This window comes from Rhinopithecus roxellana, chromosome 11, assembly GCF_007565055.1.
Source record: "Rhinopithecus roxellana isolate Shanxi Qingling chromosome 11, ASM756505v1, whole genome shotgun sequence".
NCBI lineage: Eukaryota > Metazoa > Chordata > Mammalia > Primates > Cercopithecidae > Rhinopithecus > Rhinopithecus roxellana.
This window is the reverse complement of record NC_044559.1, coordinates 3,051,019-3,066,996: the sequence shown is the minus strand read 5'-3', so window position 1 is coordinate 3,066,996 and position 15,978 is coordinate 3,051,019. Positions and strand designations below refer to the sequence as shown.

The following is a 15,978-nucleotide window of genomic DNA, read 5'->3' as shown; positions in this document are numbered from 1 at the left end:
ACCAAGGGATAAATGGACACAAAAAATGTGGTGTATACATACAATAGAATATTATTAGGCCTTAAGAAGAATGAAACTTCTCACACACACAGCAACGTGAATGAATAAGGACATTATGCTAAGCAAAATAAGCCAGTCACAAAAAGACAAATACTGCAGGATTCCGTTTCTATGAGGTCGCCAAAGCAGTCAAATTCATAGAGACAGAAAGTAGAATGGTGGAAGCCAGGGGCTGGGTGGGTGGGGCTGGGGGTGTTTCTTGAGTGCAGAGTTTCAGTTTTGCAAGATGAAAAGAACATTAGAGACTGGCCACACCACAATGGCAGTGTGTTTCACATGACTGAATTGTACACTTAAAAATGATGAAGATGGTACATTTGCTGTTGGCGTATTTTACCACAATTTAGCTTCTAGTTGGGAATGCCATGGGCTAAGGCGGGATATCCCATGCACACTGAGGTGTGGGGCAGGCCATGAGCTCCGTGTGTGCCTGTGTCATGGTGGATTTGAGGTGCCTGCGGGCCCTCCAGGGGAGTGTCTGGTCAACAGTCAGAAGAGTTGTTCTGGAATTGGCTTGAGGACCCCAGTTAGGGGACCAATGGGCTGCACAGATGGCTGCTGTGCCTGTGAATGTGTTCAAGAAGACAGCCTGAGAGAAGCCAACACTCTAGGGCAGTGGTGGAGGGGGAGGCAGCCTGACCACCTGGGGAGAAGCAACAGCCAGGGGTAAAATCAGTCAACCAGGTGGCCCAGGCCTCTCAGGACCACCTGCAAGTACAAAGGTGGGTGGACCATAAGGGGGCCCCCAGGACAGAGGAACTGAAAAGTACCCCAAGAACTGTCTACAAGCAGGTCACTGACGTGAACAGGCACAACTCACTCGGATGCCAAGACCAACCTAGATTCCAGAGAAGTGGGAGGCAGAGGTGAGGAGGCCTCAAAAAGAAGGGGTGAGTGAGCCACATCTTGGAGCTGAGCAGCAGCTCTGCGGGAGGATTAGGTGGGCGTGAGTGAGAACAGAGGACCTAGACTGCTTGGGGTCTCAGCAGGACGAGGGTCCTGCGTGGGGTAGGCCTGAGGGAGCGCAGGCAGATTATGATGAGGGCCAGCCACTACTCACAGGAAGCCGCCTCATCCTGGAGGCGAGAGGGAGCCATTTACACAGGGAAATGACACGGATGAAGCTGTGTTTTAGAAAAATCCCCCAGCAGCCATGCAGAGGATGGATCAGAGTGGGAAGACAGGATGCAAGCGCTCCCCTGGGAAATGTGCAGTGATTAAGCCTGTGGCGCTCCTGGTTTCCTATGTCTTTCGTCTCTGGCTCACAGAGATCATTTTCTCTCTAAAGAACAGGGGTGGCTTGACCCCCTCAGCCCTGATCCTAGGGCTTAATTATGGATAGGGAGGACTTGCAGGTGAGGTGTGGGTGACCGTTTGTGGAGGAGGGCATGGTTGATGATGAGGCATGGAAGAGCCTATCCAAGTTCATTCGACCCCAAGATTGACACTTGCCACTTTCCAGTTAATGTTGAGATGCTGACTGCCCTCCTTCCCAACTCAGGTAACAGTCCTGTGTCCTGTGGCTGTTTTTCCTTTAACTCTGAGGTTTTGCTTCCACATCACAGAAAAGTTCCTCTACTTGGCCTCTGAATCAATAACTGACCGAAAGCAATAAAAATAGATCAAATGTACTTCCGGCTTTCTCAGTGTCTTCTGAAACAAGGAAGCAATGACAGCTTTTCCTGGATGTGTGTGAATCAGCTCCAAGGCTTCCGAAGCTTCGCTGCAGAGGGTTTAGCTCCTACGGCCCCAGGAGGCTTCAAGGGATGCTTGGGCCAATGCCTCACCCCAAGGGGATGAGGGAGCACTGACATATGGGAACTGTAAATGTTTATTAGACAATTTGGTCACACTGTCAGATAGAAAGTGCCTGTGTGATCCACGTGGCCTCATTATCTGATTAGCAGAACTTTGAAAGCAGGTTTTTGTGCTTGGTTGTTTTATTTAAAAAAAAAAAAGGAAAAGCAGTTCTGATACCTTGATTTTAAAATGTCTAAAATGACTTTCTTCTTCTTTTTTTTTTTTTTTTTTTTTTTTTTGAGACAGAGTCTTACTCTGTCGCCTAGGCTGGAGTGCAGTGGTACGATCTAGGCTCATTGCAACCTCCATTTCCTGGGTTCAAGCAATTCTCCTGCCTCAGCCTCCTAAGTAGGTGGGATTACAGGCACGTGCCACCATGCCCAGCTAATTTTTTTGTAATTTTTGTGGAGACGAGGTTTCACGATATTGGCTAGGCTAGTCTCAAACTCCTGACTTCAGGTGATCGGCCCGCCTCAGCCTCCCAAAGTGCTGGGATTACAGGCGTGAGCCACCATGCCTGGCCTCACCTTTTTCTTCTTTTGTCCTACCATTTTTTAAAAACTTCTGACTACTGTTAATGTCTAGAGTACACACTTCTTGCAAAATGCAATGTTGTCTTGGAAACCTAAGAAAAGATTCCCACTTGTTAATGGTCTGGGGATTGCAAGCACAAAGATATGTGCTTTTCACCCAGAGCCTATAAATCATCTAATGTGGCAGTGGCACACAATAGGTGCCTGATAAATGGAGATTCTCCCTGTGAGTCTTCCCACTTTTTGTCAATGAGTCAGTGGAGGTGGTCAGATTGGTTTCTAGACAGCGGGGCTGGGGAGCTCTGTGTCCTAGGACCACAGCAGGAAGCACTGTGTTACAGAGACTGGGGCAACATGGAACCATTACAGAATTAGACACCTAAATTGGTACCAGGCCCCCCAAAATAAGATGTCTCCAAGTTATTTTCTAAATTATCCACTAACTTTGTGTGAGTCAACAGGCGACTATTGACTTTTGTTTTAGCTACCATCAAGACTTATTGATCTAAGAGATAAATATCGACCAAACTGAGACTGAGGTCAATGCTGGCCTCCTGGGAAAATAAATCTTGATATTCACCAAAACCTGCAGATGCTAGGCCTGATATTTTTGACTCTAAACTAATGGTCAGATAGAGGCCCAGCTGAGGTCAGCTCTTGTCTTTATTATGAATTGTTATAGGTGTAAACTAGTTTCCAAATTGACCTTGTTTCTGGAAAATTTGGTATAAAAACTTCCAATTTCTTCATATTTTAAATGATCAAGGGAAAATCTGTTATTTAAAGAACTGTTATTGAGAATACTTCCATAAAATAAAGAATCCTTCTGAAATGCATATAACCATCCCAATCAATTATCTGTGAAAATTGAGAATTTCCTATGATAAGTCCCCACCCAGAGAAGCACATCAGCTCAAACACACAAGTCAAAAACAAAAAACTTGTAGTCAGGACCAGAGCTATATTTTAAACCTCTATTGAATCTGATATTTTTGTAAGTTGCAAAAAATTGCTTAAGATAGCATTTTGCACCCAAGAGGTACACAAAGGATTTTCATGTTTAATGGATAAATGAGAGGTGGGTCCACCCAGGTGCACTGGGGAAAGTTGTTTCCTGAAGACTGATGACATTACACCTTATGGGTATGGATCATGTTTCTTAAACTGAGTGTTGTTTGTTCTCACATGCAAAGCTTATAGGGGGCAATGGAAAAATCTTATTGTGAGAATTAAATAATATCACATGCCAAAAGCACTTTTTTGATCTATCCCTGGGACATATCAATGAAACTTCAACATACAGTTGTTTCTGTTATTAGCAGGGGTAAGAGACTGGATTAGAAACAATAAGTCCTGAGCAACTTAGAGAGAACATAAGGTGGGGAAATTAAGTGTAGTCACTCTGTAGTCACTCTTGAGGTAGTTGTTAAATATCAGAATTAGAAAGAAAAGATCTAAAAGAGCTACATAAACAAACACACACACCCAGATGTGCAGTGCTGCGCACAGTCTAGAGGACAGTGAACTTAGCCTGTCTATCTGCAGGAAACTGAATGTCAGAGATGAGAACCGGGATGCTCCAAGGCCAAGGGAAATTGATTGTTTTAGCCTTTGTGCTCCACAGTTTCCAAAAGCCCACTGAGTGCCAATGGTCAATAAGCCAAAAGGCTTGCTGCTGCATTTAAGAACCATATGGTATAGTCAACAGAGGAGAATTGATGAGGATTTTTTTATAACATGAACCAAATGGAACCCACTATATGAAAAGTCTACTAGAACCCACAGTTCACTGCAGGCAAAAGAAGACTCTCTTTAAAAAGCAGGTGAAGCACAGAACAGCAAGGACAAGAGCAAGGCTGAGCCACACAGGCATTCAGGATCATGCATAGAGAGCAGCCAGGACCAGACTCCACACTGAGGCAAAGCTTCCAATGTGCTGGTAAAAACCTTAGATTTCAGATTAAGCCCTGACTGCAACCCACAGCCGTGTGACCTTGGGTAAGTCACCCATCTCTCACTTTACTGACTCTCAGAGGCTCATGCACCCAACTATGGATGTAATATTACAGAACCTACTCAACAGGGCTGGTGTGCAGAATCATAAACAAATATCAATTGCTCTAAACACATTTCTAAACATGAAGAATACAGCAGGAACCAGAGCAGGCAAGCTCCCTGCCTTCATGGATCTTGTAGCCTGGTAGAAGAGATGGATGATTAATAGATATAAACACAAAATATGTCAAGGTGGGTGGCGTTTTATATAGGCTATCCAGACAGCTCCTTCATTACATGATGTTTGATCACAGACCACAGGGGCTGAGTAATAAGCCATGGGCAGATCCTGGGGAGGACGTTCCAGGAAAAGGGGAGAGTGGGTACATGGGCCCTGACACAGGAGCATGTTTGGTATATTTAAGGATTAGCAAGGAGGCCAGTGTGGCTGAAGGGAAACAAGAGAGAGGGATGGTAGTAAAAATTATGTCAAAGAAGCAGTGGGGGCTAGATCATTCTGGGATGCACTGTCCAATGTGGTAGCCACTAGTCAAATGTGTTTACTAAGCACTGGAACTGTGCCTGTGAATTAAGATGTGCAGTAAGTGTCAAATAGACACTGGATTCTGAAGACTTAGCACAATAAAAATAATAGAAAATATGTAATTAATAATTGCTATATTGATTACATGACTAAATGATAATATTTTTGATATGTTAAGTTAAATAAACTGTATCATTAAAATCTGTTTCATCTGTTACTTTTCACTCCTTTAATGGCTACTAGAAAGTTTAAATTACCTATGTGGCTCGAATAATATGGGGAATTATAGGTGACAGTCATGAGTTTGGCATTTATGTTCAGCAATACAGGAAGTTCAGAGAAACGCATTATGAAGTGCTTATCCTACTTCTCTGCACCTAGTGGAAAAAGTTTATGAATCTAGAATTCCATTCACAGACAAATTGCTCAATTGGAAAGGCAAGTAAAGGTCATGAAGGGAAAGACACTGGACTCAAAAAAAGAAGAATAAATAAGTTCATATAATTGTTTAGAATATGGTGATGAAATTAGCAAATAATGATTGTTGAAATAGAAGGCATAAGGTAAAATAAAAAAGAGTCTGACAAACAGATAAAATTGGATCCATTTCTAAACTCCAAATGGATCAGAGAAATACAGGCAAAAAACAAACTGCACAAGTACTTCATTTTAACTATCCTGGTGGATGTGAACTGGCTTTATGCTTTTAAATCGCACTGCCATGATGCCTATGAGGTTACGGACTTTTTATGAGTTTACTGGCTATTTGTATATCTTCTTTTGTCAAGTGCACATTTAAACCTTCTGCCCATTTTTTGGTAGTGCTGTCTTTTTATTTCTTATTGATTTGTAGGTGTTCATGTGTTCTAGATAAGAAACCTTTGTCAGGTCAGCCAGGTGCAGTGGCTCATGCCTGCAATCCCAACACTTTTGGAGGCCGAGATGGGAGGAACACTTGAGGCCATGAGTTTGAAACCAGCCTGGACAGCATGGTGAAACCCTAACTATACTAAAAATACAAAAACTAGCCTAGCATAGTGGCATGCACCTGTAATCCCAGCTACTTGAGAGGCTGAGGCACAAGAATCACTTGAACCCAGGAGGTGGAGGCCACAGTGAGCCGAGGTAGTACCACTGTACTCCAGCTTGGGTGATAGAACAAGACTCTGTCTCAGAAAAGAAAGAAGAAAGAAAAGAAAAGAAAATTAATGACAAGAAAAGAAGGAAGGAAGAAGAGAGAGAGAAAGAAAGAGAGAGAGAGAGGGAGGGAGGGAGGGAGAGAGGAAGGAAGGAAGGAAGGAAGGAAGGAAGGAAGGAAGGAAGGAAGGAAGGAAGGAAGGAAGGAAGGAAGGAAGGAAGGAAGGAAAATTAGAGAAAAGAAAAGAAAGGAGGGAGAGAGGGAGGGAAACCTTCGGCAGATATATGCATAGAGATATGTTCTCCCAATCTGCAGCTTGCCTTTTCATTATTTTAGCGGTATCGTTAATCAGAACAGAAGTTCTAAATGTTAATATATCCCAGATTTCTTTATCCATTCCTTTATGGTTGGTGCTTTATATGTCTTGTTTAAAAACATCTTTGTTTACTCTGAAATTAGGAAGAAATGCTATCTTCAGGAAGCTTTACTTTGTTTGTACCTTTCATACTTATGTGTATGATCCATCTCCTGTTAACTTTTGTGTGTGGTGTAGAGTAGGGGCTATAGATCTTTTTTTCATATGGATATCCAACAAACGCGTCACCATACATTGAAAAGATAATATCTTTTTCACTGCACTGCAATGTCACTGTTGTCATAAATCAAATGACAATCCTATACAGTTGTGTTTGGAGCTCTTTATTCTGTTCCTTTGTCTACTTGTCTGCCCTTATGTTAATACCCCATTGTATTACTAACACTTGCTTTAATGTAGATCTCGAGAATTGGCATATAAATCCTCCACCTTGCACTCCCCTCTCAAGATTGTCTTGGCCCTTTGCAGTACGTACACACTTTAGCATAGCTTTGAGAGTCTCTCTCTCTCTCTCTCATGCACACACACACAACTAACTGCTGAACAATATTAACAACAAAATAAATAATAATGTAGTTAAAAACTAAAAAATAAATATCCACGCATCCATATTGATATCAAGGAATTACTGACTAATAAACAAATGAGAAAAGGGGGCCACTCTTCCTTATAGAAGAATTCCAAATAATACATCTAGAAAGATTAAGGGAAATAGAAAATCACCCTTAGCGCATCACAGTAAAATCTGCTGCAAGCAAAATCCACTGATAAATGCAAAATTAGTGGGCAAAAGTTCAAGGAAAAACAAGATATTTGCAAGCCTTAACATATCTCCCCTAAGATTCTTATTAATTACTGTGGTGGATTTAACATATCCACAAATTCATGACACGCCTCCCTTAAGGTGGAGCTTAACTCTCCTCACCTTGAATGTGAACTGGACTCAGGGACTGGCCTCTAACAAATAGAGTCTGGAAAGGAGAAAATAGTAACTTCATAGTAAAGAAACCTGGCAGACACCACCTTAACCAAGTGATCAAGATGGGCATCACCATTAGCAAGATATATTGATGTCATGCACCCCAATACCATGCAATGAGAAGGCAGCGCCACCTCTGTGCTGTTTGTCCCCAAAATCCGTAACCCCATGATATGGTTTGGCTCTGTGTCCTCACCCAAATCTTATCTCGAATTGTAAACCCCATGTGTCAAGGGATGGAAGTGATTGGGTTAGGGGGTGCTTTTCTCCCTGCTGTTCTCATGACAAGTGAGTGAATTCTCATGAAATGTGATGGTTTTATAAATGGTAGTTTTTCCTGTGCTCACACACACCCTCTCTCATCTGCCTCCATGTAAGATGTGCCTGCTTCCCCTTCCACTATGACTGTAAGTTTCCCGAGGACTCCCCAGCCATGAGGAACTGTGAGTCAATTAAACCTTTTTATAAACCTGTTTACAAATTACCCAGTCTTGGGTAGTATCTTTACAGCAGTGTGAGAACTGACTAATACACCCCATTTCTGATGCTCAGAAAACCTCAGAGAGTACCAAATTGAGGGACATTCTAAAAAATCACTGGCCACTACTCTTCAAAAGTGTCAAGGCCATGAAAGAAAAAGAAAGCCTGCAGAGCTGTCTTGGATGGTTGGAAAGCAAGGAGATGTAACAACTAAATGCAATGTGAGATCCTGGATTTGGATCCTGCACCGGAAAAGGAACATTAGCAGGTAGACCAAAATCTGGTTAAGTCCGAAGTGTAGTTAATAGTAATGAACCGATGTTAATTTCTTAGTTTGACACATGTACCACGGCTATGTAAGAAGCCAACACTAAGAGAAGGTGGATGAAGGTACATGGGACCTTTCTGTGCTAGCTTTATAACTTTTCCATAAATCTAAAATTGTTCAAAATCAAAAGCTATGACATATTTTATGGAAAACATGTGCAGCAGTCTCTTTGGAGTAACTATCAGGTAAATGTATGCAAGCAGGTCCACTTTCTATTTTATACATTTCTGAATATGGCTTTTCTCCCTTTTGAAACAGAGCATTTATAATAGAAAATATTTGGATTTTTAAAGAGTTACTCTGGGAACTAAGTATGGAGAAAGGCTGACTCAAAAGCTGACACCCGAGAAGAGAGAATGCTTTTGTTTGGGGACAAAAGTTTCTAAAACTTTCTGCATGTTTTGAGTTAATAAAGGCACCGTTTTGGAATCTGAATTGTGTCTGAGGCTTACACAAGGAATACAGAAGATGGTTACTTACCAGGGTGACTTTTCTCTGTGGTTTCAGCAACTTCGGTTTATGGAACGTGGGGGCTATCGGAGCTGTGGAAGTAGGTCAAGGGTTTAGCTTGCAGTTCCTCCCAGAATACTTAGTGGCCACACATCATGAGCACCAGGGACATATTCTGAGAGGTCTCAGACCCCTTCCTGGTCCCATGGAAGAACTTTCAGATCTAGGTGTCAGAAGGTTCCCCTCAGTGGGGGTGATCCTCCCCTAGTCTTTGAACATGTCGTCGTCTCCCTCAGCAAGGTTAACAAAAGAACTCTGGATAAAACTCTGCCAGCCACATGGATGTCAGGTGTGCAGGTGAGAACCAGATGCACCCAGTGAAGCCTGAAGTTGGGACCTTCCCTGGGAGACTCCGTCCTAGCCACACACTAGCACTGATCACAGTGACTCTTGATCCTCATAGCAGCCCTGTGAGGTCATCAGGGAGGGTCTTATTGTCCCCACTTGACAGAAAAAGAAAGTGAGGCCCTTCCCACTGTGTCAAGTCACTAGTCTTGAACCATTTAGGATTTGAACTTGGCATTGAAAGTAAGGCTCTACCACTTACCTAAGTCTCACTTTCAACTTTTGTAAGGGTGGATAATAGCTACTGTGGAATGAATTACATCAAGCGGTATGATGCCTGGCCCAAGCAGGCATTCTCTACTCCCTTCCCTCCCAGGTCCATGCTTTTCATTCCTCTGCAGTACCACACCCTCCAGCCCTCTTTCCACTCCATGTGTGCTCAGCCTCACCACCACTGGCTTCCCCACAGAGCTTGATGTGTCCCTAGGGGACAGCCTGCAAAGTCACAGTTGAGGGATAGAATTGTTCATTTGGGCAACCCTTGTATTCCCCCAACTATATTTCAAATTTGCTGAGGTATGAATATCTCCTAAATTGACCAGTTATTTTAGGAACTATCTATAATCAGTCTTGGTTCTCCTAATACTCTTGCAGTTCTTTCCTCCAGAAACACCTATCTTTCTCACTTACATTGCTCGAAATCATAACTGGAATCACAGGACAGCCCTCATTTTATACCCAGAGTAAATGTGAAATAAATTGCACACCTGGTTGACATCTTTAAAAATTCAGAGAGCCTTTCTTCCCTTGAATGAACCAAGAAGACTTCCTCATCCCACCCCACCACCCCACCTCATGTGTGGTACATTTTAATAGTTCAAAGTGAAACACAATCTGGAATCATCTGTGGATGTCGATCTTCCCCCTGCTAAAGCTATGCTAGGCCCTTGCTTCCTCCTCCACCTCCACCCCCAACCCAAGTACTGGGTTAAGGGCTGAGGTGGTTGAGCACCAGTTATGCCCAGAATCTAGGTGGGGGTCCAGACTATACAATCATTAAATGTCATGTCGTATTCCCCATCTGCCTATGCTCCCTGTCATAATCCAACATGGAACCCCAGACCCACATGGATCAATAATGATAGTTTCCAGGTAAAAAACTGCAGGCTAGCTCCTTACCTTTGGCAGGGACCGCAGGAGGAATGTCAGGCTTCTCCTTCTGCCTCTTGCCCTTCTTGGGCTGTAGTGGGGCCAAGCTGGTCACGCTAGTGACAGTCTCCCCTGAGCTGTAGAAGAAAAAGTTTCCAGTGAAACCAAAGGCAGATTTGTTGCAAAAGAGAAAGGGGAAAAAAACCCACAATAGCTTCCAATAATTTCTGAGTGCTCCCAGTGTACCTGTGTAAGGTAAGGTTATCATATGAGTAGACTAGAAGCATTCTGTGCTCATCTCCAGGGAGGTCTGGAAGTCTGGTACTGATCTTTGGCCAAGATAAGAAGGATGAGTTGAGCCAGTTGGTGATTTATAATGAATGTGCTGTTTACAGTTCCAAATTCCTTGGAGGGACCTAGGGCTAGCTTTTGTACATTGCCTAGGGATGCATGGGTTGAAGGCTGACACCTGGTTTAACTGATTACATAGTTTGGCTTGGTTCCATCACCAGTGGGGTATTATTTATGCCACTAGAAGCTTCTGCTTGAGCTCCCTAAAACCAAAGTTCCTTGCACACATCTCTGTGGTTCATAATCCAAAGGCAAACATCTCCCCAGCAACTGGGAAAGTGTTCTGGGGAACTGCACCTGGATGTGTCTGGGGTCCCCTGCAACTGCCGGAGCTTTCTTCTCCTGCTGCACCTTTACCTTTATGACAGGGGAAGGGAGCTCACCTTGAGGAGTGCTGGGAGTGTTTCCAACTACCTTGACCCTGTGTAATTAGTGCAGTATCAGCTTCTTAATATGTGTTAGCCATAACCCAAAGGGATAGGAAGATAAGCCTTTTACATTACAGGTAAGGAGGACAAGGCTTAAATAGGCTACATGATTGCTCTACGTGACACTGTTGGTAAGCAGCAAATAGGAAAGCTGCAAACATACAATGCTCCGATATGAAACTTGTTCTCGGTGCTACTCATGGGCTGGAGTTCGCAAACTTTCTTGAATGACCATTCATCTTCTTTCAAATGCTTCCTATTCATTCCAGTAATCCAGAGGGAAGTACCTTTTATAATCTCTTGTCCTCAGGTACATGTCCCAGCTAGGTAAGTCCAGGTCTCAAGAGAGGCTATCTCCCTAACACAAACAGAATTTCTAGAAATCCATAAAAATATGACCCAATCATCAAAATAAAAGAAGGGAGGAAACAGGCAGTTTTTACACATAAGGAAAGACTCATTTACACATGAAAACACGCTAAAGCTCCCTCAGGAGAGAGGAATTCCAGTAAAAATACATTGACTTCTTCTTTTTTTTTTTTTTCCAAATCAAAATGGCTGCAGTCAAATGTGAGGCAAAGCAGTCTTGGTAAGGCTGCAGGGAATCTGGCACTCAAAAATATCGCTGGCAGCAGTGTGACCCTTCCTGATGGAGAATGATTTCGTAACATCTATCAAAATTACAGGCGCTTAGACTCTGACCTGGCAATTTCATTTCCAGGAATTCGTTCTATGGATATCCTTGCACATGTAGGAAATGTTGTGTGCATAAGATCAGTCATTACAGCACTGTTTATAATAGCAATGGATTAGAAACAGCCCACCTTCCATCAGCAGGGGACTAGTTGAGTAGATTACGGTGAATCCGTGCATGGGGTCATCTGTATAAAGACGAAGAAGCTACGTGTGTCCTGATAAGGAAAGATGCATTGTTAAGTGGAAAAGCTAGGTGTTGGACAATGTATAAAATGTACCACTTCTACATAAAAATAAGGGGAAATAAGAATATATATTAGTATTTGCTTACACAAGCATAAAGAAGCTCCAGAAATATATGTAAGAACTTAAAAATAGTGGTTCCCTGGAATGGGGGTGCTAACGAACTAAACAGATGTGAGACAGGACAGGGAGAATCATTACTGGATACGTTTATAATTAAATGCAAATAAATATACAGATGGGTAATAAGAGATAGGCTATTCTAATAATAGTCCTAGATATTTAAAAATAAATAAAAACTGAATCACACATTGTGGGAAAAATTTCAAGAATACAATTCCCACTGAGATTCCCCAAAGATGCCTTATTTTTATTGGGAACGGAGATTCTAACTGGTCATAGTTTTAGAGTATAGGGTCAATTGTGTAAATGCACAAATAGCCAAAAAGAATGTGAATTTACAAAACTTTGACCAACGAAAGCAAACAAGGGATCCGAAATTCTCAGAACTGTTTACATATACAACCACATGTTCAGCTTCATTCTGTAGTTTTATAAACTCTTGAAATGCCTATTTTCTTATTTCCAATATAAAATAATGCATGCTCATGTTTAAAAGGGGTAATTACAGGCATGGAAACCAAAGAAAATAAGACTGTCATAACCAAAACACAACCTTCATAAATATTTTCACTCTTTTTCCTCTTCCTCGCTTTTGCTTTTAAATAAGTTTTACATTCACAGGAACATTGAGTGGAAGATAGATGTCCCATATAGCCCCCACCCCCACACATGCACAGCCTCTCCCATGATCAACATCCTGTACTAGAGTAGTGCATTTGCTACAACTAAGGAATCTACATTAGACATCAGTATCCCTCAAAAGTCCACAGGTCACCTTAGGGTTCACTCTTGATGTACAGCATATTCTATGGGTTTGGACAAATTTATAGTGGCATGAACCCAGCGTCATAGCATCATACAGAGTAGTTTCGCTCCCTAAGTATCCTCTGTGCTCTGCCTATTCATCCCTCCCACCACTCTCACCCTTGGCAAACAGCTATCTTTCAATGTCTCCACAGTTTTGTCTTTTCCAGGATATCACAGAATTGGAATGATACACTATATAGCCTTTTCAGATTGACCTCTTTCACTTAGCAATATGCAATTACCCTTCCTCCATGTCTTCTCATGGCTCTCATTTTCTTTCTTTCTTTTTTTTTTTTTTGTGATAGTTTCTCTCTGTCACCCAGGCTGGAGTGCAATGGCATGATCTCAGCTCACTGCAACCTCCGTCTCCCAGGTTCAAGCAATTCTCCTGCCTTAGCCTCCCAAGTACCTGGGATTACAGGTGCCTGCCACCACGCCCAGCTAATTTTCGTATTTTTAGTAGAGATGGGGTTTCACCATGTTGGTCAGGCTAGTCTCGAACTCCTGATCTCAGGTGATCCAGCCGCCTTGGCCTCCCAAAGTGCTGGGATTACACACATGAGCCACTGCTCCCAGCCTGACAGCTCATTTCTTTTGGGCACTGAGTAATATTCTGTCATCTGGATATAACACAGGTTATGCATTCACCTGCTAAAAGGCGTCTCAGCTGCTTCTAAGTTTTAGCAATTATTAATAAAGCTGCTATAAACACCCATGTGCAGTTTTTTTTGTGTGTAGATACAAATTTTCAACCCTTCCTTGTTCATATATAGTTTTTGAATCATATTATATTATAATTTTGTATTTGTACTTTTACTTAATCTAAATTTTTCATATTGTTATAGTCTCATACTATTCCAGTGAGGAAATCAGCCGATGTTTACTTAGCCATTTCCCTAACATCTAAACATCTCATTTCTTTCTCAGTTTAATATAGAAATGACACTGCTAAAAATGTATTTGTGCATAATGGTTTTTTATTCTTAGACTTTCATTTTGGGGTTGAATTTCTAAAGTTGGAATTACTAGGTCATGGAAAAGGACTATTTTCAAGGCTATTTAATACTTACTGTCAAAATGATTTTTGACAAGTTAGTATTACACCACAGCTATGCCACTCAACAAATGAGAACACCTACGTCACCCTCTTTAACACCATTTGTCAATTTTTAAAAAAATGACTCATTTAATGAAGAAAAAACTGATCCCTTTTTGATTTGCATTTGTCTGATTTCTAGTGAGAATGAGTACTTCCCATGTTTGTCTAAGGAGCCTTCTCATTTATGATGTAAGGATAGCTCCTTCTCTTGATTATGGTTTTTTTTTTTTGGATCTTGATTTAGGATTTTCTTGATTTCTACTCTTGATTTAGGATCTTGAGCTTTTCTTACAGGTTTGCAAGCAACTTTTACACCATTTGGACATATTTATTGAAAATAGTTTTCCCAATTCCCTTTGAATTCTGGCTTTTTGTTCAATGCACAGTTTTTAAATTTGTTTTTGCTAAAATCTTTTGACATTTTCCTTTCTTCCTTTGGCTAAAAACTTGGGTAGTCTCCCCAACTGCACCTTGCACAGTGTAGAATCAAATAGTATTTCCACTTCCTATTCTCTTTTTGGATTTTTTTTTTTTTTTCTTGAGACGGAGTCTCACTCTGTCGCCCAGGCTGGAGTGCAGTGGTGCAATCTCGGCTCACCGCAAGCTCTGCCCCCCAGGTTCACGCCATTCTCCTGCCTCAGCCTCCCGTGTAGCTGGGACTACAGGCGCCCGCCACCACGCCCGGCTAATTTTTTTTTTTTCATTTTTAGTAGAGACGGGGTTTCACTGTGTTAACCAGGATGGTCTCGATCTCCTGACCTCGTGATTCGCCCACCTCGGCCTCCCAAAGTGCTGGGATTACACGCGTGAGCCACCGCGCGGTGATGGATTTTTTTTTTAACTCTTTAATATAAAATGGAAGTTTCCGGAACATCATTTTTATGTACTTGTAACATCATGTTCAAGGATTTCCTTAAGCTGGAAAACACCTGCTTTGTCATCATAATTTTCCTTCGAAACAGTAAAACTGCACTAAATTTAATTTTAATTCATATTTTGACAATTTGATCTCATTTAGACAATGAATCACCACATTGACATAGGGTAGACACTATCTCAGAATCTTGTTTCTCCCCTTGAGCCAGGAGAACTGGTCGGAATTTTTGGCTAAGAAAGTCCACCTTATGATTAACTTACAAGAAAAGTTATTCGACATCTCAGGTTGGAACAGGGCTATATTTTGTCTCTGACACAACAGAGCAAGCCTTGTTGGAGTGAGTCAAACCAGGAAAGACAGAAAACAGGCTCGGAAACTCCCTCTAAATTAGAGAGCTGTTTGATTAGAGAGAAGTGCTATTTGTGGGAGCTCGTTGTGGAGCAAGGCTATTTTTCTGTCTCCAACAGGGGCAGGCAGGACGTCGCACGTGCAGAGGCCTTGCTGTAAGATGTACCGGGTTCCGGCCTGGCCACCTCCCAAAAGGAGCTTCTGTCCCACAAAGGCGTGGCAGTTCTGCTCTATGACACACAGCAGCTGGATTGAGTGAACAGGCTCTGTCAAGCCAAATATCCCCATTCAGAAACCCTTAGTGGATGGAGCTAATGGAGCTGTGTTGGCTCCAGTCCTCCCAACATCCTTCCAGGCCCCCTGAGCTCTTCTTGCTCCACACGTCTTTGAAAGGTGTCACTCAGCTGATTATTTTACTTCCAGAAACGTCCATGTGTTTCCTGTCTTCCTGCCTGTCTATCTCGGTTCTGACAAGAAAGATGCCTGACACAGATGGAGGGAGGGATCCATCAGTTCCTTTCCAAGCAGCTCTATGGCCTCCTTCCAAGATTTCACACAACACACTCACCACCCCATAACCCCATGCCCGGAACATTATGTGCAGAATCTTGAAGGAGGGGAATTGGTCTCCACAGCTATGGTGCCAATTTGTTGTCATCTTTTAAAGGAAAATGAATAATAGTAACAACTGTAGATACCCCTTCTCCCCAGGGTCAGTTGCCATTGATAAAGGCCAAGAACTCATGCAAACAGGGCGAGTTCCCCAATGTTTCGCCTTAGGCTTTTTGAACTTGCTCCAGCAGCTTTCCCTGCCACAGAAACACACAAA

The 15,978-nt window shown here is 42.3% G+C and overlaps 1 protein-coding gene across 5 annotated transcripts in view; it reads right to left on the bottom strand.

The window, feature by feature from the left end:
* Window positions 1-15,978, bottom strand: part of VSTM4 (V-set and transmembrane domain containing 4) — a 138,791-nt gene that overhangs the window by 64,686 nt on the left and 58,127 nt on the right. For all 5 annotated transcript variants that reach the window (XM_030940070.1, XM_030940069.1, XM_030940066.1 and 2 more), the window contains 2 exons: window positions 10,208-10,314; window positions 8,714-8,775 (listed from right to left, as the gene is read on the bottom strand). In XM_030940070.1, coding sequence (XP_030795930.1) covers window positions 8,714-8,775; window positions 10,208-10,314 — 169 coding nt within the window. The remainder of the gene's footprint in view (window positions 1-8,713; window positions 8,776-10,207; window positions 10,315-15,978) is intronic.